Source organism: Phyllostomus discolor, chromosome 13, assembly GCF_004126475.2.
Source record: "Phyllostomus discolor isolate MPI-MPIP mPhyDis1 chromosome 13, mPhyDis1.pri.v3, whole genome shotgun sequence".
In the NCBI taxonomy this organism is placed as follows: domain Eukaryota; kingdom Metazoa; phylum Chordata; class Mammalia; order Chiroptera; family Phyllostomidae; genus Phyllostomus; species Phyllostomus discolor.
The window spans coordinates 48,657,005-48,681,511 of NC_040915.2; the positions used below are offsets into that span (position 1 = coordinate 48,657,005).

Sequence of the window (24,507 nt, forward strand, 5' to 3'; positions counted from 1 at the left end):
GACCGCAATCTTGACACCATTACACGCGACTCGAGACAGCTGAAGAGCTCAACACCAGGGCTCCTAGCTCGGTGGTGTGTGCTCTGAAACTAACCCAGGAGCGAACTCGCCCCTCGGAGGAGGAGGAGGAGGAGGAGGAGACCACCCAGGAGCAGGGGGTATTCTGCTGGACGGGGCAGTCAGGGGCAGTTGGGGTAGTGAAACTCTAGGTTCATCTCACTCTGGAAGGTACCTGGTCACGGAGTGTGCAACCCGTAACACAGACACCCCGTGTAAGGGGGTACGGGCCGCTTTTACTACAAAGGCAGGACGGGAGGGAAAAGAAGCCACTCAAAATTTCAGTAATTCAATAATTTATTCCTCTAAAAAAGTGTGTAAAAGTATATAGCTCTCATTCACAAGGTATATATGAATGACATTTAAAATGGAGGCCTTTTAGTATTGTTTCTTTTTATCAAAGTCTTTTAGTGTACTGTACCACCGCTATACTGTAGTTTTTTTTAAATGAACTTCACATATTTTTGTATTCTTTCAAATTGTTTGCTATATATAAAAGAAGCTCACTGCAAAATGCCTGAAGGAAAAAAGAAACAAAAGGAATTCAGAACTTCCCAGAAATGTACAGCTTTTACACGTAAAAAAGGTTCTGAGATGTACATACAAGCATGCCGGCCAGCCCCGCCCCTCGCCCTCCCCACTCCCCTTCTTAGTTCCAACCAGGGTCAGAGTTCTGATTTCTGCAGAATTTCAAAAATTAAAAATAAAGAAAAAAATAAAATAACTTCTCACTCTGTAGCAAATCCAGGGCTTGTACATTTCAGATTAATTCAGTAAAAAACTCACAAGTAAAATAATGCATATTTAAGGGAAATATTATACAGACTTTTTCACACAGAAGTACATAATAAGATTTTTTAAAATCTATTGCCATTCATTTATTTTTGCACAAAAACGTATAAATATGTCACCAGCTTTTCTTAACTTAAAAAACTTAAATAAAAGACACCAGATGAAAACTACCCTTTGCTGCCTTTTTTTTGAAAGATTTTTTTGTAGGGGTTTTTTGTTTTTTTGTGGGTTTTTTCTTTTTCTTTCTTTTTTTTTTTCTTTTTTTGCTTAGAACTGGGTTTCTAGGGAAGAAAAGCCCCTGCATTAAAAACAGCCCATTTAAAAAAAATTCAAAGTTCTGATGAATTCTGGAAAAAAAAAGCAACCCCAAAGTGGTAAAAGATTACAAATATCTACTTTACAATTTGTCTTCTCACCAAGATAATTTTATACAAGTTTACAATCTTCAACATCTTATGCTCTTCAAAAGGCCATGAGAATTTTTCCTTTCTGATTAAGAAAAAATAGCACTGCAATATTTTCAAGTCAATTTTACACTGTACACATTAGATACAAATGATTTTGATATATCAGATTCTTTTAACCTATACATTGCGAAAGTCACCCCCCAGCTGGTGGGACAGAGAACAAAATCACCCATTTACAAGTTCTTTCTCTGCTTTCACGTTCCCACCACACCACTTTTTTTTTTTAATATAATGTTTTAAACGTTAGATTATTTCAAGAAAAATACTTTTACAAAATCCTATCAGTTACTACATTTTTCCTTTTTTTTTGTTAATAACCGGGACATGGTAGTCTCTTGGAAGAACTTTTAAAATCTGTATGATTCTCTCCACAGACGTCTAGCGCTCAGCAGCCTGGCCGGAGCAGCCCCCGGGAGGCCGCCTGCCCGCGCCCTCCGACAGACACGCACAGACACGCACGCAGGTGGGGTTCGAGGCGGGGCTCACAGACCACCCTCTGGGGCCCGGAATGAGGAGTCATAAAATACTTCAATTAGCCATTAATGCTCTAAAAAGGCATTTAAAAAAAAAGTCCCACCAGGAAGGCTCAAGTTCAAGTACTAATTTAATGGTTAAGTTGTAATATTTCTTTGAAATAATATTCCTACAGTCCAGAAAAAATTCACCATATTTATAACTGATTTTATGAGCAAACACTTTTGATTGTAATATATACATGAGTCCCTTTTGATCTAATGAGAGGAGAGACCTGGCTTTCAGTAAGAATTCACTAGAAAATATATTTCCATTGTGACTATATAAAACTAACGAAGGTACTTGCCTCCATGGCTCTGGGTTGAACTTGACTGCCTTCTGTATAAAAATGCTATCCTTCATGAAGCGCTGGCCACTTTTAATAAGGAACACGGCAGAATGTTTACCCAGTTTGTTCTTAGCAAAACCTACTGCTGGGTGATTTGGGACATAGCACTTTTTAGGCATGCTCCCCGATTTGTGTCACCCCCTTTCCGGCTCCTAGGACAGAGGTATGTAGTCAAAGAACCCTATGGTGGATGTAAGCTGGGTTTCAGCTACTGTGCCTGGTCCTCACAAATTAAAAAAAATCAAAAGAAAGTCACAAAAATCATATGACAAAGCAACTTAAAATAAATAAATGAAATGGAGATGTCTCCAGACCTTTCGTGTCTGCACACAGGTATGAAGTTAACCAAAACACTCACGCCAGTCGAGATGGGCGCGCCAGGGCGAGAGGAACCCCGCGTGAAATCGAGTACTTGAGCTGGTTCTTGTTTTTAAAAAGTCCCAGAACAGGGAGTTCGGGTAACCCACAGGCCGTACACCAATAACTAGAGGATTTCATCCAAAGGGCACACTACCCTTCTTTTAAAACAGAGACTGAAAACACAGACTCTTGTGCAAAAGGATACTGTCTCTTCTGTTTCCCTCTTGAAAACCAACACCAGCAAAACCTTCCTGTGAAACCAGAGGTCTGGGGCTGCACACACCCCGGCACCGGCTGAAGTCACCGCCCGTGGAAGTCTCCGGCCCGCGGGAGAAGCGCCGGTGAGTCCCTCCGGTGACGAACACTGCGGACATGCCGTGTGCCTGCTGAGGGGGAGCCACAGCGCGGGCTGTGGAGAGTGGTCTCGAGAGGAGGACTGGGGCCTTTGCAGAGTGGAGCAGGCTCCGTGGACTGAGGCTGCGGGAGAAGGAACTGAGCCAGAGAGAACAAGTGCTTTTCTAATTAGAGTATATTCATGATGGCGTTGTACAACTGAGTGAGCACCACAAAGTGGACGGGAAGGCAGGAGGTACGGTCCTGGGTGGCCGGATTGCACGTGAGCCAGGACAGCGCGTTGTACTGCTCCAAGACAAACCTGCCGGACAGAAGGCACAGGTCAGGGGATGAGGCCCAGCAGAGGTGTGGTGACCCATCCAGACCAACGTTCCAGACGTCCGCAGGAAGAAGGCCTCCCGTCCTTCCTCACCTTGCCCGGGCGCTCCCCCGCGCCCCGCTCCCCCAGACCCGCACTGTCCAGGACCGCAGCCACGGCTGCATGTGACCTCACAGGTGCTGAAGTATGAAACAGCCCCTGGATTTCAAAGACTCGGTATTTAAAAACCATGTAAAATAGCTCATGAATGTTTTTATATTGATTACTGTTGGAATATTTTGGATATATCTGATGTTATCCTGATCTATTTCTGATACAATTGAATTTATTACTAAAATTAACTTCGCTGGTTTCTTTTCATCACAGTGCTGCACTGCACAAAGGTAGCATCTTTTCCGTGAACGCCACACCTCAATTAAAACACTTGAAAAACAAGAGCAAAGGAATATAATATAATTTCAAACTGTGCTGCTATGCGCCGGGGTCTGAACCTACCTCAGAACATCAGATGTGGTTTTGGAGTCGAGAGGATGTGGAACCCGCTGGGAATTCCTGGCAGGGAGCAGCTCGTCTGACTGTGCCACCGAGATGTGGTGGTGCAGGGAAGCCTGGCGAGAGAGCAGAGCCCCTTACCCTCCCGGTCTGGTCCACCGAGGGGCAGTGCGAGGGTCGCCCACGGCCCAGAGCACGTGCTCTTAAGTTGGAAGGTGGGGCTTCTGTGTGTCTATGAATTTTAAGCTGCTCAGTAACCCCAAAGTGATCCCACAAAACTCCATATCCTAGAGTTTGGGGGAGTGGGGAGCTAGCCTTGTGGATGCACAAGTAGCGTGCCCCTGCAGGTCTCAACCTGGAGGAGGCCACGCAAGGTGCCTACAACTTGCTGTCCCTGTGGCGTTCTTCCATCCTGGTTTCCACGAGCTGATAGTTCTAGAGGCTCAGTTCGGTTCAGATTATTGTGGGGGGCGGGGGCAGAAACAAGAACATATTATAACGGGGGCCGTGCCATTCTCATTGCATCACGGCACGAGGCACTCCACGTGCTGTCCCACTGGCACGGTCACTGAATTAGGAGGTGCCAGCACGCCCCATCCATTACAAAGTTTCCCATCCACTGTTAATGGTTTTAGCACAGTGTAATTCATTAAATAACTAAGAAATATAATATGCATAGGAGAAGCAACATAAATGCTTGGTTCTCTCTCTTTATTTTTCCACTTTTAGGGTAATGAGCTGCTGCTCTACCAGCTTCAACAGGTGACTGGTAAGTGTTTTACTTTCCAGTGCAATCATGAACCCATGGGCTGACCTCCACCTGCGGCCACCACATTCTTTTCGGAGGCCCAACGGCACTGTTCTTGGGCAACGGGAACCCCTCCACGCTGGCGGCTGGGTTCTTTGCCAGTGCTCTACTCTCAGGTAACATCCTTGCTTTTAAGCGTGACAAGATAGCCCAGGTTCATCTGGAGTAATTCGTACTTCAATCCTGGAATCAGTCATTTCTCCAAAGAATCATAAATAACAAATGGTATTTGGGAACCACAATCGTGGCAAGAGAGGTATTCACTGCTACTAAGCTGTCACTGCTCCTAAGCCTTTTCAGTAGACAGAGTTAAAATACACTTTCAAAGAAGAAACAATAAATCTAGGTTTACACTGATAATTTAAATGCAAAGATTAGATAACATTTTATATAACTTCTTTGATTTTGTAATAATATGTTGCAGTCACCGGGAAAAGAAAATTCCTTCAATTATTCTTGGTTTTAACATTCCGGGGGGCGGGTATGTGTATGTGTGTGTCTCACACGTTACTGCCTGGTTATCTATGCTGCAGAGATGATTACATACAAACTTTTCTCATTCTGGTATGGGCAATAATACCCCACTACTACAGTTTATTCAGCCAGTCCCCTACTGTTGGACATTTCGGCTGTTTCTAATCTTCCACATATGCCATTTATTGTTTCTGCCCAAGTTTCTCTGGAATAGATTTCTGGAGTTGGGATTGCAGCATCAAAAGGCAAACGTGTAGGGCTGTAGAACCCGGCCTCTCCCACGGCCCCGCCAACAGAGTGATGGTGTCAAACCTTTGGCTCTTTGCCAGTCTGTGGGTGAGGAATGGGTTTCTTTCCAGTTTCCTTCACCCAAACTGGACGTGGGCAATCTTTTGTATTTAACCCTTAATTTGGATAAAAACTTTCCAAGAAGTGCACAGGGAGGAGCGAGTGTGGATGTGGAACGGTTCAGCTGCCTCCTGCCCTGCCCTCGTGGAGACGCGGCAGCGGGGGCAGGGGAGCAAGACGGCAGCTCCTCCTCACGTCCGCCCAGGCTGCCTTCCCCGACAGCGAGGCGAGCGGATCAGGGAGAGAGGCCGCTGAACGGAACCACGTGTCCAACCGACAGGTGCCCTCCGGGCCCCACAAAGTCCCCTCCTCCCGTCAGTGTGATTCATTCCTTTGTGACATGGCTGTGGGCTCCTCTCCTAGATTCTACTCCCCACCTGTGACTGTAGCTTACACACCCTCAGAGTATAAACCAATGTATCAGAAACGGGGCACAGAGTGAGGCTGTGGTGGCAGGAATTCCTAACCGAAGCTGAATGTAAGCGTAAGTCACTCCCCTCCCCACCCCCAACCGCAAGTGCGTGACCAACCTTTAGGAAGAGGGGGCACTGGTTCTGAGCCTGGGGACACGATGACCAAAACCACTGCGGGAGGTTCTCAGCTTTGGCAGTTGATACGAAATACCCAAGGGCCAGAGGCTGCTGCTTCAGCTCCTCGGGGGCTTCTCTAGAAAGAAGACGCTCTCCCTGGCTCTGAGACACAAACCCCAAAAGCATTATCAGCATTTACCACCAAAGGAAACTTAAAAAAAAAAAGATATAATTGACATAAAACAAAGTTAATACGAGTTATTCGTTTCAGGTACATAACACAGTAACTCCTATTCCCATATTTTTATATATCGCAAAGCGATTACCTCAGGAAGCCTAGTTAGCGCCCACCACCACACACAGTCACAAAAGTTGTTTTGTTAAGACCTGCGCCCTCGGCAAGCTTCACCGGCAAGATCCGCGACACCGCGTCGGCGACCACAGCCCCCGCGCTGCGCGTCAGCTCCCAGGGCCTGCTTGTTTCACACCGGAAGTCTGTGCCTGCGGGCCGCCTCCACCGGCCGGTGGTCAGCTCGCCCTGCACGCTGTAACGAGTGGCCCCCCTTCTGGCAGCACCTCACCCAAAAACGCCAGGTAACCAGAAAGCTCAACAGGGAGGCACTGTCTCTGCGGCACACAGACGGCTGGTGGAAAGCATGGCTCGGGCAGGAGGTGGCAGCAAAACCAATGATATCAGTCACTTAAGTACACATTTACTCTCTTTGGTTCTTTTTGGCAGATGGTAAGCTCGCGGTGCGGCACTATTAGGTATCAAACTGAGAAGGAAAGGAGCGAGTCTCTGACAGCTGAAGGCACCGCCACACTCACGTGCCCTTTCACTAGCAACCAACCTAGAACACACAAGCGCACCTGACCACCCACTGGCTCGGGACACACGACACGTCACGGGGACCTGCAGGGCCCGGGCGTCACTGACCTGCCGGCAGTGGGAGCTCTGCTCGAGAAGCAGCCTTGTTTTACTTTACAGCAATCCCCTTAATAACAGGCTCCTGTAAGAGACTTACTGTGCATTTCTGAAATTGGCATTTTCCTCATCTTTGACACTTTTAGCTAGCTTCAAGAGTTGAAAATATCGTTTTCATGCAAGCAATAATAAATAATCTGATTTTAAAAGCCTTCAGTTTCAAGGAAAAAATAAATCCTCAACTACTACACCAAGCTGTATTAGTTCCGAGATGGTTAAAAAATAAAACTTACTGCAACTTTGAACAAATCCGCTCCCCTTTTGTAATGCCTTAACTGAGTATCAAAGAATGCTTAACGGCTCAGAAAGAGGGAATGCTAGAAACACCTCATGGGTCACCTAGCTACACGTGCTCCCAATTCAAAAAGGCCACCTGACGAGCCAGCTTCAAAGCAGGGCCGTTAAAAGGCGACAGTCCATGACGGCCTTTAGGGCTGGAGGCTGCGACAGAGGGAGAAAACACAGCACACCTCTGTTTCCTATGAAACTAGAATCACACCCGAATCGCCAGCTCCCTGCGAGTGGATAAACTGCATTACAACCAGCAGTGCTGGAGGCGGCTGCCATCACTCCCATTTCACAGATGAGCTAACTAAGGCTGAGAAGGTGAAGCAGGCATGTCCAAGGTCACAAATCCAGTGACCTGGGCGGCTGTGAGTCGGCTGTACTCATCCAGGGCACACATTCTTAGCTGCTATGCCATCTGCCTCTAGATTTCACATTAATCCTAAATTAAAACTAGCCAATATAAAATTTGTATTCCTGGCTCCTATCACAATAATCTCCAATGAATTAATAAATTATCATTAACTGGTGAGTGATTTCGGAGGAAATAAAGACATTTAAAATCCCTTCCCTCCTGGAGGAGGAGGGTGGGAGCCAGGCAGTAACTCGAGAGCAGCCCGGTGAGCCGACCTGCCCCGGTTTCATGGGCTGTGACTGAGGCTTAAATCTTCTTTCTCTTGATTCAACTCAGGGCTGGCAATCAAAGCCCCCGACAGAGACCTAAGCCCTCTAAGTACATCTTTTGTCTAAACGAGTGTGAGCAGGGTTGTGTACACTTGTCCAGTTTAATACATTAGACAGAGCAATTTTCTGTGTCTCAACCCCTCAGTCTCTTAACATTTAAATAAAGGGTACAATGTAGTAATAAAGCACGAATCATCTGGTGTTTAAACAAAGTTAATACGAGTTATGGAAGGATCTTTTACTCGTCAATCTTTTGTTAATCCACCTTTAATATCCCTTTGATATTTAAAGATGAACCTAGTTGTAAGCTCTGGCTTTTTTCCTTAATATTCTGGCATCAACCTGACCATTTCTCCCACAAAAGCCTCCCGAGGCTATGCCCTGCCCACGGCCTGGCCACAGAGGAGGGCGGACAGCGCAAACGCAGGCGCCGGGCCGTGACATGGAACAGTCAGGCTCCTTTCAGAACAATTAACCATCGACAAACGTGGTCTTCAATTAACACAGGTACTCTGCATTTAAATAAGCAGACCTGTCCAACTAGCCTCCAAAAAACCACTAGTTTGGCAAAACTTTAGAACTAACTGGGAAGCAACAAGCAACCAAAACTCATTTCTGCTAAGAAAACAATAATCGCACACACCCTTACAGCCGTAATAGGACTACTCCTCTGAAAAAAATTTAATCCGGAATAACAATACATTTCTTTCAGATTCCTGCCTTTACCCAGAATGGAACAACTCCAGAGCCACCGTCCCACACTTGCTTCTCCCGCATCGGGGACGAGAGCACCTCGGAGACAGGCGCACATAGCACAAAGATGGCCACGCTTCCTTCCGGAGGGCTGCTTTCCTGACGGCTGAGCCTGTCCCGACAGCCCACGTCAAACCGCCCTTACCCGGCTGTGCTGGAAGTGAGAGCCCACGCCGATTCCAGAAGGAGAGCCTGGGGACGGGACTGGGGAGGAGTTGGGGGAGGAATGGAGGTTCCCAGTTATTAATATGCCAATGTCATTGTCCATATCGTCTGGGAATGGAAGGTCAACAAACATGTCATCTAGAGGGGAGCGAAAAAAAAAACACAAAAATTAAAAAAAATTACCCATAACCAATACACAGTTGGGGGGCTACAAATATAACAGGCAGGTGCTATTAACAAATTAGTAAGATTTAACGTGCACCGACTGAGTGCAAGGTGCTGCAAATTATTCTTTGATTTTGTACTCTCTCCGATGATCTCCAATGAGAAGTATTAACAGAATGAACAGAATGAAGTATAAATGAAGAAATAAAGATGGAAGAACTGCTAAAGAAAGAAGCATTTAATTATTTAACGATGCTAAAACTGACACTGTCTACGAAAAGAGCAGAACGCATTTATGCAGCCAATTAGCATCTAAAATACTGCAGGCTGAATTACTGCAGGTTATCAGGTTCAGTAAACCTGCCCTGAAACTAGAGGCCTCGTCCGCAAGCAGATCAAAGCACCACGTGTTCACTAAGAAATCCTCTCCCATAGTAGACGAATAAGGTACATGCACAGCAGAAAACCTGAAAAGCATAGAAGAGGAACACTATCACCCATAACCCAGTTACCACAAACATTTGTTCTATGATTCTTTTTCTCTTATTGGTTATCATACTACATAGAGTATGAACAGAGTGGGGCAAAGGCGGGTTCCAGTTGTCCACATGGAAAATAATGCAAGCATAAACCGTGTTCTGTGCACGCAGCACTGCAAACCACTTCTGCCCCACCCTGAATACATACACACAGTGTGCTGTCCTCTTACCTTACCCCTTTAACAGAATTAAATGCTGGTAGCTGTTAAAAATTCTTTAAAACACAATGTAAATGGCCGCATAATACTGAGCACTTACAGTTTATAAATAATCATTTCTTAATAAATGCCTTAATATACTCAAACTAAAAATATTATCGATAATCAAGTAAAAAGTTGTTTTAGAACAAATTAGATTCCCAGTGATTAGCTAAAGGCAGGTGTTATCACTATATTGCCTAGCAGTCTTCAAACACTTCAAATCAGATCAAGAAATAGTTATCAAAAGAGTAACACCCATGTACTGTACACAATATCAAACAGATACTGCTTTTGCCTTTTAACGAAAAACAAGAGAAAGTGAATTACCCAAAAGAGGTAAGTATTTACTTGGTCTTGGTAATAGAGCCAATTAATTCTCCAAAACCAAAAAGACTCTGACCGTCTGACCTGCTTCCTACTTCACGTGTTGTTTATCACAACTCAGAGAGCCCGCAGCAGCCCGCCGCCGCCCACTCCGGCTCCGGGCCTCGTGGGAGGAGCTGGGCCCCGGGCACACACTGTCCTCCACTCACCATTGTTGGGGCTGAACCCGTCTTCATTGGGATAGTTGGCCGGAGCCACCTGGATGGTCGACGACGTCGGGAACACCAAGATGTGTGTACAAGAAGCATCTTGAGGGGTGTTGAGCTGAGACGACTGCATGTTTAATGCGGTACTTCGGCCAAAAACAGAGCCCATCGTGACCGCGTCTTTAAAAAAAAAAGTATTAATTCCTTTTGTGCAGCAGTGAGTGACTCCAGAAATGAGGTTTTTAAGAGGACCAAGGCTGTAGAGATGCATGTCTGACACAACTGTCACAATGAATACATTTAAAGGTGAGCGCAAGTGTTTAAATATCTTCAAGAAACCTGCTACGATAACCCAGCCCTCATTTTGTACCGGAAATGTTATGGTAAAATTAGACCGAGTCTACCAAATATGATTTAATTACTTATAAGAAGTGTTTCTAAAAATAAATCTCCCATGTTCCTTCCTCCTGTCATTGTTCACAATTTATAAAGCACTATTCTCCTAAATGATACAATTCTGTACCAATGGCACCATTCAACTAATGACTGTTAGGAGTAACATTTATTGAATGTTTAGCACACCCCAGACTCGGTGCTAAATTCTGTACTCCTGCCAGCCATCGCATTCAGTCGTCATGGCCACCTCGAGGCAGGAACTATGATCCCCACTTTGTGATGAGGACAGTGCACAAAGGAGCAGTGTCATCTGCCCAGGTGGCATGTCGAGTAGGCCAACATGGGCCATCTGTCTCTTGTACCACAACACTATTTACTTTCACAGCCATGAGTGGACAGGGTCTCCCATTTGATCAAAGAAGTATCTGGGTGGTAAAAACAGGTTTCAAAGTATAAAACTGCTTTGTTATAAAATTATACAATAGCTTGGTTGCTAATGAAAAAACAAATTCGGTGGCCACAGTGTTTTGGCCATTTGCACACAGGCACTGACCGAGAATTTACTGCGGCCCGGGCACTGTATGTACTAAATGCTTCACCTCTATGCGCCTCACCAATCATCCTCGCCGTGAAAGGGATTCTACACATGCTCTCTTAAGGCTGCTTACAGATTCTGTCTTTAAAATACGCATCATGCTGGTGTCCACGTTAGTCGTTTTTGGAGGGTGACCTTGACAACCTAACAAGTCAGGGTCAGGCAACAGTAGTTAGCCATGACTCTAAGACTGCTCAGTCATATCCAGAATGTACTTGACCAAGCTATAGTCAACAAAGACAATAAAATCACAAACTACTCCCCTTGGAAGAGACCAAATGGTTTCCATTTTTTAGCCCTAAGTACAATCTTCTCTTATGAACAGAAAAAATAAAGACACATTCTACACTTGTCTGTGGACTTAAATTTAATGGACTGAACTGATGTGATAGCTCATTAATGGAACTGACAAGAAGAGAGAGATTTACCTGGCATCACTACAAAGGACCCCTGGGGCTCCATGGCAACCAGGCAGGCACTGAGGATAGAAGGAGAGTCTGCGGCAGAGATTCCACACATCCGGCACACGTCCTTGAGCCGTTTGCTGATTGTCTGTAGTGAACATTCTCCAAGGAGGATACTCCAATCTGAAATCAAGTATCACGGTCATACACAGTCTTTAAAATTCATATTGCTATTATGTTTGAGTGTTTTACCAGTTTTGCCTATTAAGTGAATTTCCAGGATTGGGCCCTAATGGGAATGTGGCTCTACAGAGGTTCCCCCCCTTTGCTGCAAAGGAAATGTTGCTGGACTTTTATTACACTTCATTAAGAAAGAAACAAAGGCCTACTATTCTGTAGACTGCAGTCAGGTCTGAAATGACCTGTGAGAGTCCAGCACAGACCCTGGTAGATTTAGACACTTCAGGTACTTTTCAAAGACGCCGCCAGTCTGTTCTCCCCTTCTCCTTTGTCTCCAGCCCCCATCAGCACTTCTCTTTAGAGGAGGGCACAGTTGGGCGAACCTCAGTTTTGCTTACTGCTTGCTGTGAATCGGTTGTTTCCATGAAAGGCAAGAAGCAGCAGAAACGAAGGAGAACCTTTTTTAGAAAGCCCAAAAGCACTAATAAACAATGGGTGTCCATAAAGTACTCTGAATGATGCCACAATAATTAGGCGGATTAAAAAGGTGGCATAAACTTTCTAATATTTGTTTATTGCCTCCAAACAGAAGCACCACGTCTGCTCAGGGAGGGTTATGGGCCACACTGACTCTGTGGACTGAGCTCGATCGGTCCTCTCTCACGCCCTCCCTGACATATGGGAAGCATGTCACACTCTGGCCGTAGCACGTAGCACGGCCGTCACACTGCATCCCACCAATGAAAGGACACTCCTGCAGGCTTCTCTAACTCTGTATGCCTCCAAACAAGCTGTTCTCCCCTTAAAGAGAAGGTGAAAGTTTTTTTCATATTTCTTATTCCTAAGTAACCTCAAATTGTAGTAGCTGAAATAAAAGTGGCCAGGAACACAGAAAGGTATTTTTTAAAACCACAGAAAATCAAACAGATGCAAGTTTTGTACTTAAAATCAAATAAGGAGGAAAAGGTGGTGCATGTTTTCTTACAAACACTCTGGTGATAAAGAACAGACACTCACAAAGCCGACTCTGAAGCCTGCAGGCTCGCATCTGACACCGCCACACGGAAATGCAATGCGTGCAGAACTGCGACCCCGCAGGAAGGGCTGCAGGGCGGCAAGCTGACTTCCTGTGCACTGGGCTCTTCTCCGTGTTTCCATCCCCGGGAGCGCCCTTTCCCCCCTCTGCAGACAGAGTCTTCAGTCCCATGTACACTCTGCCTCTCTAAGAGCCGGGAGGAGCGTGCCCCTTCTAATAAACCATACAAGGGAAGGCAATGGCCTTAATAATTTTCCAAAATACCAAGGGACTAGGCCACTAGGCTACATTTTTATCCCCTCTTCTTCTTTTCTATTATATTCTAACTTTTCCCAAGGGTTAAGAGTAGCTTAAAACCTTTAAGAAATAAGGTTGACTAAGAGGCACAGTAGGAGAGAAGATAGGAATTCTGACAGAAATGAAATGATGAATTCCCTAATGTGTCAGACCTCTAGGCTACTGATATAAGATTCATTATAAGTATGATATTCTTTAAAGAATGAAAAGGATAATATTGTCTATTGGTCTGTAATACAATTTATTACTAAAAAATTTATGTACAATAGATTTCTAAGAAACATTTAATACATATTATGTAATATTTGTATAACTGCTGTTACACTCTAATAATTAACTCACTCAGGCACTTGCTACAATGCAAGTTATATCCATATCAAAGGTTTTATTTCAGGGGTTCCACAAATATTTGACACAAATTTTGTGTAAAGAAATAATGTGTGTAGCCTAATGCAAGAGTCAGCAAACTGTGGTCCTGACACCAAATCCTACAGTCCTGCTTTGTGCAGACCTTAGAAAAATGCTTCTCCCTTCTATATGCATATGTTGGACTTTTTATAAATGTGCCATTAATTCATAAGGCTTTATTTAAAAGAATAATCTAGGCTTTTAAAGCTGTGCAAGTAGCCACAGTGGATGAGTCAATGAGCTGGGCTTGAGGCCTGGCAGGGCAGCTGCCGGTGGCCAGCTGTGCTATGTTAGTTACTGCTAGTGCTTTGTGACTATTGTATTTACAAGAAATATAAGCAGTTGGTAGACACATTTGCTGATTCAACTTAAAAAACCCCGCACCATTCAGCTTCCAGACTGAAGAGTGCCAGACAGTGGCACTGTGAGTAACGACTGTTCCAGTCTGCAACTGCTAGTCCTGGTAAATCAGGGCAGTCTTGCTATTGTGCCACCAAAGCAAAATACAGAAATACAAAACTCATCACCACCAACCGCCGACATAAATGAATGAAAGAAACTGAAGGCCGTTCTCACATACGACCTCTACTATGATCCATAACCTCTGACATAAAATTGTGTCAAAACTGACTTGTTCTGTTCCTTGACTCAATATGTAAAAAATGTTAGAAATTCTAATGTACTGAGTATCACTTTTATAGTAATAAAACATTTTCTTGATTTTCTTAGGGTAAATGGTTTTGTTACGAATGAAGAGTTTAAAAACCACTGGCTTTCTGTGTATTTAAAGCAACGTGGAAATACAACCTGCCACACCCTTCCTACCAGCCGCACAGTTTTCTCCCTCAGTGTGGCCAGTGGCATCAGCGCAGCCCTGTTCCTTCGTTTCTGGCATGCACTGCCTCAACAGCTTCTCACCTTTAAGCTCCCCATGGCCAAGACGCCCCAGTCTCCCGATAACAACCCTCCAGGGCAGAGACGTCATCTGGACAATGCCTATGCACCATTCCCACAACTTCTGCAGTCCGATTTTACGTGCAGATACTTTACTCCTCCGTGACCTAAAATAGAAATGGGGAAAAGGTCCCCAAATGAGTCAAAGTTATCACTTAGACAAAACCAAGAAAATTCCAAAGAACCCACCCACAGGGGACCAGGTGTATTTAGACAGAAAAGTGAGAAAGATTTGTACCCTAAGGAAAGGCAGAGGGTCACTTTCATGCACCACATAGAGCAAGGCTCCTCACCTGTTTGGTAAAGCAATATTTACAATACAAGTTTCTAATAACTCCCCATGGAGGTCAGTGCAGGAAGCCAGAAGCCAGCGCTGGTCGTGAGACAGACAATAGCCCACAAAGAGCACATTGTATTTCTGGCTTGCTTCGCCAAACGTCTCTCCCAGCTCCGTCTGCTTGTCTTTGATTGGGGCCAATATAAAAGGAGGGGAGTAAAGCTGGATTGGGCTGGGCCTCTGAAATCAAAATCAAAATCAGTATCAACATAAAGCCATTCAAGTTCATGTTTACAACAAAAACTAGAACAGCATTGAATGAAACCAACAGAAAATAATGACAACAGACTGCTTCCCACCAGAGCTATCTATATAAACAGCAACCATAACATAAGCAACAGAGAGCCTATTTAAATGATATAGGTTAGGGCATCCAACCAAGCCAACATTTCCTTATGAAAAGAAATCACTATTTTAGAAAGTAAACTAGCCCAACTTCATTAGTCATTAGAAAAGTGGAAATTAAAACCACAATGAGATACCACCACACACCCACCAGAATGTCTCACACAAAAGACAGGAAACCCTCGGTGTGGTTCACCATATGAGCTCCAAACAGAAAAGCAGCAGAACACCCACCAACAGTAAGATGAAGGACACACTGTGACGACAGTCATGCAGTCAGAACATTAAACAGCAGAGAGAATTAAAAAACCACCACTAAAAGCAATAAAAAAGCACTGAATAAAAGAAGCCGGACACAAAGGATTATCAATTATATGATTCAGTTTATATACAAGTGAAAGAACAGACAAAACTATGTTGCTGTAAGTCAGAACAGTGATCACCGTTGGACTGGCTGGAGGAGAGGTTTCTGGACATTTGCTATGTTTTGTTTCTTGTGCTTGTTACATGATAATTTTACATAGAGAAAACTCATCAAGCAGTATAGTTATGCTGGAGTACTTTTCCGTTTGTATGTTATACTTAAGTGTGTATGTGTGTGATTTGAGAAATCAAAGCAATAGCTGTTACCTAAGACGAACATGTCACATAAACTGTGACATTTAACTGTTGTCTTGGCTTACAGCTATCATACACTTTTTCACATTTAATGAACTACAGCAGGGTCAGCAAACTTGTATGCTATGACACGGATGAACCTCAAACATTCTGCTAAATGAAAAAAGCCAGACATAAAAGATTATATATTGTGTGATTCCATTTACATAAAATGTCCAGAACAGGCAACCCCATAGCCACAGAAAGTAGATTAGTGTTGCCAGGAGCTGGGAGGAGAGTAAAATGAGGAGTGATTGCGGACAGGTACGATGTTTCTTTCTGGATTGATGAAATATTCTGAAGTCAGATAGCAGTGACAGTTGCAAATTCTATAAATAAACTAAAAATCACCAAACTATACAACTTTTAAAAGGGTGAATTTTATAAGTGAATTACATCTCAATAAGTCCTTTTTTAAAAAAAGGATCCAGCCGAGGCTGCCTGGAAAGTTTTGTGTTAAACGACAGGTTAGATGCCAAACATTTCAGATGCAATGGAGAGCCTGTGATAAGTCACGAGGTAACACATTCTACCCAACTGTGTTTTTGGGATGCTGGATGTTCTATGAAAAATGGAAGTGATACCAGTGACAGGCTTTCTTCTATTAAGTTGAATGATAAATACTAAACTACATTCTTTCGTATGTGAAAATGTGCTTCCACGAGACTGGAACATTGTAGAGAATTGGAATTCCTAGAAGCAGGGACCTGGCACTTTGGTTCTCTCTCGCACCCTCATCACCCAGTACGGGGCTGGGCACACAGCAGATGGGAGTTTCCTGAATGTAAGTGCAATATTCTAGCTGCAGACGGAGGGAGAGGCTGCATTTAGCAATTCATCATCACTGTAAAGCAAGTAAAAATGCACAAACCTCAGTAACTGTTCATAACATTTGGTTCTTTTGTACTTAGTAAGTTAAGTGATTTCTCTCTTCCTGTTTCAAAGCAAAAGGGAAAAAAGCCTATTTTTGGCATTTATTTTCAAATAAGCCTCACTTTATCTCATGAACTCCTGATGGGGTTCTGCCAAAAATGTTATATTCTTTAAAAACCGTATGTCATGTCCTGGGATATCTTAGTATAAGTAGCCAGGCTTTACTCTCCTCTCATGAAAATGCAAAATACTACTAATTACCATTTGAAATTGTGGCAACTTCCTACTAAAGCATAAGAAATGATTGCATCTGAAGTGTGGGATAGTACAAGGAGTGAAGAACTAAGTTTATTTTAAAAATCAGTAACTCAAAATTTCTGGAGACGAAATAAGAAACAAGTAAAAACAAACTGACTTTTTTAATTTTAGAAAAGCTAATAGAGAAAATCGATGAACTGCTCACAAAAGTGAAAAATTCAAACTCAAAAGAATACACTCACTTAAAACTGCCAACTACAGAAATTTTATATAATCCCAGAATGAATGTAGGTTGTCAGCTAAGCAGCTTCCTCCCTTGGGACCAAGTTGACACGAACCAAGTTACAACAAATGCAGTCTTATCTATAGTTGCATCATTTTTCCACTTCTCAGGTTTTACTTATAGAAGGGATAAGCATTTTACAAAGTTTTTCCAAAAAACTTTCATTACCAATGAAAATCAGCAGTTTTGTATTTTTAAGTTCTCTTATGATGAAGAGGTCTTTGTTGGCTTTTTAAAATAATTTTTTTGTACTCACCCGAGGACATTTTTTCATTGCTTTTAGAGAGAGAGGAAGCGGGGGGGGAGTGAGAGAGAAGGAGTACACAGAGAGTGGCTGCCTTCCGACCAGGGACCAACCCTGCGACCCTTCAGTGTGCGGGACAGCGTTCCAGCCGAGCCCCACCGGCCGGGGCTCGCTGGCTTTCATTACAGGGTAACCTTCCACAAAATCAAGTTGAGGGAACTGATTGCTGAAGGTTCTGAACATTCTCAATGTTGCCCCGTGCTTCTATCTTCAGGGTAAAGTGATTGGTAAAACAAAATAAGCATACAACTTTTGTTTTAAACAGTTTGGCTTTGGTGTTTTAAAATTCCCTATGAGGTAGGTATCTGTGGGAGGTAGGTTTAACAAGATGGAGAGAAAAACCATTCATTTACATACAGAAGCCCTGAGACAAGAGGAAAAGAAAGCAGGGCCCCTAAGAACGTGGACTGAAACATGAGGGGCCCTTGTGAAATAAACACCCACACAACTGCTGACCAAGAGAGAACCAGAGAAGGTAGAGAGTTAGTGATCAAAGATATAGATCAGCTTAAAAAAATAAGGAACAAGATAAATATTGGACAGTTGAACATAAGTACAAGTGATAAGCATTTTGTTGCCTTAGGTCCCACATCAAAAAAAATAGCAAGAGTTTCTCGCCTCTTCTCTCAAAGGATTTTACAAATTCAGGAGTATCTCCTTTATTTGAACTGAAGGATCAAAGAAGCCTAGCTACCACTCGTAAATAAAGGTAGACCAACAAAGCCACCAATGCTCCTGGCTTGCATCTTTAGAACAGAATTCCCTGTTCTGCAAATTCCTGCCCTGCTCCTACCTACCTCCGGATTCTTGAGTGTCATCTCAATGCTGGCAGCAGGCCCGAACCCCGTGAGGGACTTAATGTGGATCTGGGTAGGCAGAGGTCGCCTGCACTGGCAGTACACCGAAAATGCCATGGACTTCAAGTACTGAATGTAGAAAACTTGTTCATCCTTCATTGTCTGCAGCATGGACTGGCAAGGCACAATCTGCAGGCACAGACACAGACAGAGCTAGACACTGAGATCTGACCTGCTACCCATGTTGAAAATGAAATGCATGAATTCTTAACCTGAATGGGAGAGGAGACTTGAGTTGTACAATTATAAATACCAAACATAATACAGATCAGTCTTAATTACTTCCAATGACATAAAATCCTGTATTCCAAATGTACACCAGCAATTTAAGAATAGGTGCCATTGTATTAGTCACGTCACAGTCACTTAGAAATTACCCTGCTCCTATTTTAGGGGTAAATTCTTTTTTTTTTAAAGATTTTATTTTTAGAGAGGGGAAGGGAGGGAGAAAGGGAGAGAAACATCACTGTGTGGTTGCCTCTCGAGCGTCCCCCTATTGGGGACCCGGCCCAGAATCCCGGCATGTGCCATGACTGGGAATCAAACTTGCAGCCCTTTGGTTCGCAGGCCAGTGCTCAATCCATTGAGCCACACCAGCCGGGGGTAGGGGTAAATTCTTAACGTACTGCCTCTATACCCCCAAATTTAAAAACCTGTTTATAAACAGATTTCTCATTTTTATAATATATACATATAGTGTGTATAGCATCTTTGAAATTATTATCTAATCATTCCACAGAAAAACTTCAAAACAATAAAAAGGCATTAACAACCTATTCTGGTAATTTAAATTTCAATCTTTTAATTCTATAAGATAGCTTTAGTTAAAAAGTAACAGTAAAACAGAACCAAACAAGGAATTGTTTTTCACCTATTAAACTATAAAATTTTTAAGTTTATTATGCTATAAAGCTGTCAATGGTGCAGCAAACATGGTCATGCTCATTCACTGCTGAAAGAAATGTAAATAAGTATATAACCTTTTTGGAAGGAATTTGGTGATGTTTACCAGTATCTATAAGAATCTGCTTTAAGAAATGGCCTGAAAAGTGAGAAAGAGATTTTTACATAAAGATGTTTGTCATCACTTTATTTGTAATAGCGAAAAGTGGAAGCAAATTATCTGACTGTATAGGCACGAAGAAGTGTGGAAGATGTGCAGTCATTAAACATGTTGCTTTTGAAAATTTTAAATAACATGGAAAAGTATTCATGAATAATGTTAAGTACAAAGTCTGTAAGTTATATTTTAAAAAGTCTGATCTCAACCGTATAAACAAACATACAGAAAAAAAGGCTAGAAATCACCAAAATAGTAATGATGGCTGAATCAAAAAGGTACAAAAAGCCCTGGCTGGCACAGCTCAGTGGATTGAGCGCGGGCTGCGAACCAAAGCATCGCAGGTTCGATTCCCAGTCAGGGAACATGCCTGGGTTGCAGGCCATGGCCCCCAGCAACCACACATTGATGTTTCTCTCTCTCCCCTTTTCCCTCCCTTCCCTCTCTAAAAATAAATAAATAAAATATTTTTAAAAAAATCAAAAAGGTACAAAAAGAATATTCTTTCTTCTATATATTTTTACGTATTTCCAATTATTAAAAAAACATGAACTTGTGTTTACTTTCATAAAAACACCACCATCAAAGGTAAAAAACAAACTTGCAAATACCTGGAGAATGAAAGAATTTCTCATATGCTCAGGTAAATTGTCCAGCATCTCTGTGTAGCAGCGCATCAAACTCAACAGCCAGAAGTTTCCGGAGGTGGAGTCCTCCTCCGAGGTGTAGGTGAAGGGGTCCACCATGTAAATGACGACAGCTGGAGGGTGGGCCTGGCTGTCCGCGGAGTCCGGCTCTGTGGGGATTCCTATTCTCTCCCTGTCTGTGACGCTGCAGAGAAAGTCACACGAGACGTAAAAGTAAATATAACTTACACAAAAATAAAATCAGTTCTAGAGCACGAGGAGTCCTTGGACAATGATTAAAGATTAAATGTAACATTAACACGTGTCATATTACTGAAATGAAGGCAAACCAAGACAGTTAGCATCAAGATAGACATAAATAATGTAACTGCCTCTAAAACGAGAGACCTCTTTTTCAACTCCCCTTTTTTCCCTGTGGCTATAGTCTACAAAGATGGTTTATAATACTATTATATTAACAGTAATAGCTTACTGTTACAAATATATTATATTCATATAATATTTGTATTAATAATAGCTCACTATTAAGTTAATGAATTTAATAGTAAGTTGATAAGTTAGGTCACAAGAAGTCTCAAATTTCTTAACACTGAAGCTACTGATTGACAGCTGTCACTTTCTCTTGGCAAGAAAAAAAATCAGAGCACTGGATTTAGAGACTTGTGAGGTCGAGGAGAGAGAGGGATGCGGAAGAAGAGCAGACAAGGGAGGGGCCCGCGCTGAGGCCGCCCATCTCAATCAATCAGTGAGCAACGTACCTTTCCTGTCCGTCCTGTGAGGGCTGAGAGGAGCTCGGCCCAGGCTCGGGGTCTCCAGCACAGCCTATGTTCCCTTGCGTTCTATCAGCAGAACTGGCCCCAGTGCTGGGGTTCTGCCCTCCGACACTACCACTGAATCCTGACGAAGAGGTAGTGCTTAGCTGGTTAACAGTGGGAGCAGAGGCAGATGATGAGACGGGTGGCATGGAGGAACCAGATGTGGAGCTACTTGCTGCAGGGTTCGCAGAACTGCCATTTGAGGTGGGATTAAATGCACTGCCAGCCGAGGGAGCTGCTGATCCTGAATTTGAAGCTAAAGGCCCAGCGTTCCCCGGAGTAGCTTGTCCCTGTGCTGCTGCTGCTGCTGGTGGGGTCTGGTATTTAGGTGGTACCAACAGGCTGCTATCGAGCTGCAGAGTGGCTAAATAAGGTGCTGAAAGAGTACATGCAGAGAGGTGATTTTAGTGAGGCTCTGCAGAGTCACACAGTCAGAAATTCAAAATGGTCACTTTTTAAAAATTACGCTTTCAGGCTGCAATACCCTGGTTATGATACCTGAAATGCTATCTTCACAATTGAACATGTGCTTACATATCCTGAAAACACAGCAACGAACATGGAACTACTTATTATAAATACTGAAAAAGAACCTTATTTAAAAATAAAGAAAATTAATCATTCGTAACATTTTCCTTTCAGACTGACTCCATACGCCACCACTGAAAAATGAGAGGCCATAAAGTCTATGACCACTGTGGTACATTACGCTCATACACATATATAGCTTTATAAGCTTCTTAGATTCTAGGAATCTGGGATAAAAATTAAGCAGTTAATACCAAGTCATGCTCTCTAGTTTTCAAAGTCCTGGAGTAAACTAGTTACTACGTCTTTAGGAAACTTTAATGGAATGTCAGACAAAAGCAGCATAATGCTGCACCCTAACAGGTCGGGGGAGGGGAATTCGCTATTTTACCTCTCAAATTCTACTTTGCCTAATAAATCCCCACTTACCTAGGTGATGGCGGCAAACTTGCGCATACAGTTTGAGTCTGGAATGATTGTCATTCTCCTCACTGCTCCACGGCTGGTTAAACCACTCACTCACAAGCTCATCGGTCAGCTTCTGTGCCACGGTCTTCCCCACGCGCATGATCCCATCACGTAGCACTTTGCAGATGGGCTTGTGCTGCCCAAGCCTACACATCTGATACCACAAACGAGATCATTACTGGCAACAGGAACCACTGCTTCGTTCAGCACATAGCGTTAGCAAGGGGGATTCTGTACCATACACATGGAAGCATTTTCCCCTTTCTTTTTAGTGTGACCACATGCAACCAAACGAACATTGTAAGCTGCTCCTATCTGGTAATTATCATGTACTCTGAAATTGCTGTTTGTCTCCAAAATGTGGACTAGCTCCTCTACAGAAAAATAAATGTTTCTTCTGAAGAACAATCAACATTTCTGCACCCCAGCCCATTCCCCCTGCAAGAGGGAAGACTGCCGAGCACTACCTGATTGCTAGTGGTCAAACAAGGAACTAACCTGACTCCTGCCTACTGAGTCCGACCGACACATGTGTCCACTAAAACCTCTTAGGTAATCCCTACTCATGATGCTTTCCCATTAGATAACATTAAAATTTTATGGGCCATCTGCTGGACTGTCAGACATTTGGAGATCACCAATACCAGAGACCACAGAAGTGCTGGATAAGCTGATCACTTTTTAAAAGTAAAAGGTTGTTTTAGCACAAGAATCTGTTACTGATCTCCAGGACACTAAGTGGCAGATAACTGATATAACTACCAAAAGTAAGCTCCTTAACTACCTGTTTGCCAGCAGGAGAGCCCATATTATTGTCCCTTACTAGAGCTGATGAACTGAAGCCTTACCAAGTCCCTACAACATCTTAAGCAGGCATGCAGTACTGCCAAATGAGCAATCCTAGTAGAGTTATTAAGATCTAAAAAGATCCAGCAAGCCTTTCTATGTTTTGTTACTTATGTGAAGGCTTCATTCAAGAAATGGCCGGGCTTTGAAATTGCTTAGACAAGTTGTCTGTGTTAGGATAAGTATGGTTTAATATTATTATGTATCCATGGGCCAGGCACTGTTTAGAAATTATTGTATCCAAGGGTTTTCTTCAGGGGCTTAATTGACGCCATTACCTAATACGTTAGCATCTCCTCACTTCTTTGCAGCAACACGTAAGTCTACTACTTCATCTGTACTCTTTCTTACATTTATAGAGAGAGGATGTTCTGTTACGGAATATTTTTGAAATTCAACTTGGCATCTTATTTAACAACCACATTTGTAATACTTATAATATACCTATCACAGTTCTAAACACTTTATAAAATCTTATTAACCAATGTCAACCCAATGTTTAATTTTTAAAAAAATACTAGTTTAATTTAACCTTCCCAAATACAATGATATTAGAAGTAAAAAGCACAAAAACATAGTGTATGTGATGTGGCACTTCCTCTTCAAAGACAGACAATTCTAATTTTTCAAAACTAACACAAATTTATGTACTAAATATATAAAATTATCTACTTGGCCATTACATTATTGTGGTTATTACATTATTAACCTATATCAAAATTTTAGTATTAAGATGAATGTAATGTTAAATAAAACATAACAGGGGCATAATTCATTAAACTTATCTTTCAATTTAGAGATTTTCAAGCTAAACATTTTTATACTGTTTTCAGGAACTTTCCCCTTCTCCCTTCCCTCACAAAAGGAGTAGACGCGCCTTCTTTTTTCCTAAAGCTCATCTTCTGAACAGCCACTTTTCCCTGGTGAATAATACTTTTATTTTTTATTCTTTTTGAAAAATCTTTCTTATTTATTTATTGACTGACTGACTGATTGATTGATTGGAAGGAGAAAGAGAGGGAGAGGAACATCGAGCAGCTGCCTGTCGCCAGTGCCCCGACCAGAGACTGAACCTGCAGCCCAGGCACGTGCCCTGACAGGGAACCAACCAGCGACCTCCGGCTTTGCGGGACAACGCCCAGCCAACTGAGCCACACTGGTCGGGGCAGCACTTTTAAGTCTGAGCACACAGATGGGGGGAAACAGCTGACAGGGTTTTAAGATGTGTAGTCAGGGCTGGCAGAAGAAAGTCTCCTAAATCTAATAAAATATAAAGCCAAGATGGGAAAACAATTTACTTCTAGAAAAAATTCCTAATGGAATTCTGTCCTTCACCCTCCAACTAACTGTAAATTTTCTCTGAAATCTGTTTTGAAGATGTTTATTCTTTAAAATTTAGGCATAGCCAGAAACAGCCTGAGGACTCAACTCGTGTTAGGAACACTATGTTCGGATCTCTCACCTCATATACAGCGCTCAAGTCCCTGAAGAAAGTTTTGGCTCCTTCGAGCAAGGCCTCATTTTCTGGACACACCACAATATAGGCAACATCACGGTGGCCCCCATACGGGTCCAACAACAGCCTCTCCCAAAACGGCAAGGAGAATGGAGAGATGGTGAGGAAGTCCTTGTCGTAGCCTACCAGCAGAGTGGGGATGGGCAGCGGCTCAGGAGACTCTTCGGAACCTGGAACGACACCGCAGTTTAGGAAGGTGCCTCACCGTCTGTTTCAGGTGCACCGGTCTTAATTCTGGCACCGGACATCTCACTGTGGGTCGGCATGATGGTCT

The 24,507-nt window shown here is 43.0% G+C and overlaps 1 protein-coding gene across 3 annotated transcripts in view; it reads right to left on the reverse strand.

Annotated features, from left to right (window-relative positions):
* Nucleotides 1-336: 336 nt before the first annotated feature.
* MED13L (mediator complex subunit 13L) overlaps nt 337-24,507 on the reverse strand; it is a 261,135-nt gene continuing 236,964 nt past the window's right edge. For all 3 annotated transcript variants that reach the window (XM_036013872.1, XM_028527247.2, XM_036013873.1), the window contains 13 exons: nt 24,180-24,403; nt 21,833-22,025; nt 20,819-21,251; nt 20,025-20,244; nt 18,294-18,482; nt 14,733-14,956; nt 14,404-14,546; nt 11,589-11,747; nt 10,173-10,349; nt 8,716-8,873; nt 5,864-6,025; nt 3,707-3,819; nt 337-3,193 (listed from right to left, as the gene is read on the reverse strand). In XM_036013872.1, the coding sequence (XP_035869765.1) occupies nt 3,061-3,193; nt 3,707-3,819; nt 5,864-6,025; nt 8,716-8,873; nt 10,173-10,349; nt 11,589-11,747; nt 14,404-14,546; nt 14,733-14,956; nt 18,294-18,482; nt 20,025-20,244; nt 20,819-21,251; nt 21,833-22,025; nt 24,180-24,403 (2,528 nt within the window). In that variant the 3' untranslated portion in view covers nt 337-3,060. The remainder of the gene's footprint in view (nt 3,194-3,706; nt 3,820-5,863; nt 6,026-8,715; nt 8,874-10,172; nt 10,350-11,588; nt 11,748-14,403; nt 14,547-14,732; nt 14,957-18,293; nt 18,483-20,024; nt 20,245-20,818; nt 21,252-21,832; nt 22,026-24,179; nt 24,404-24,507) is intronic.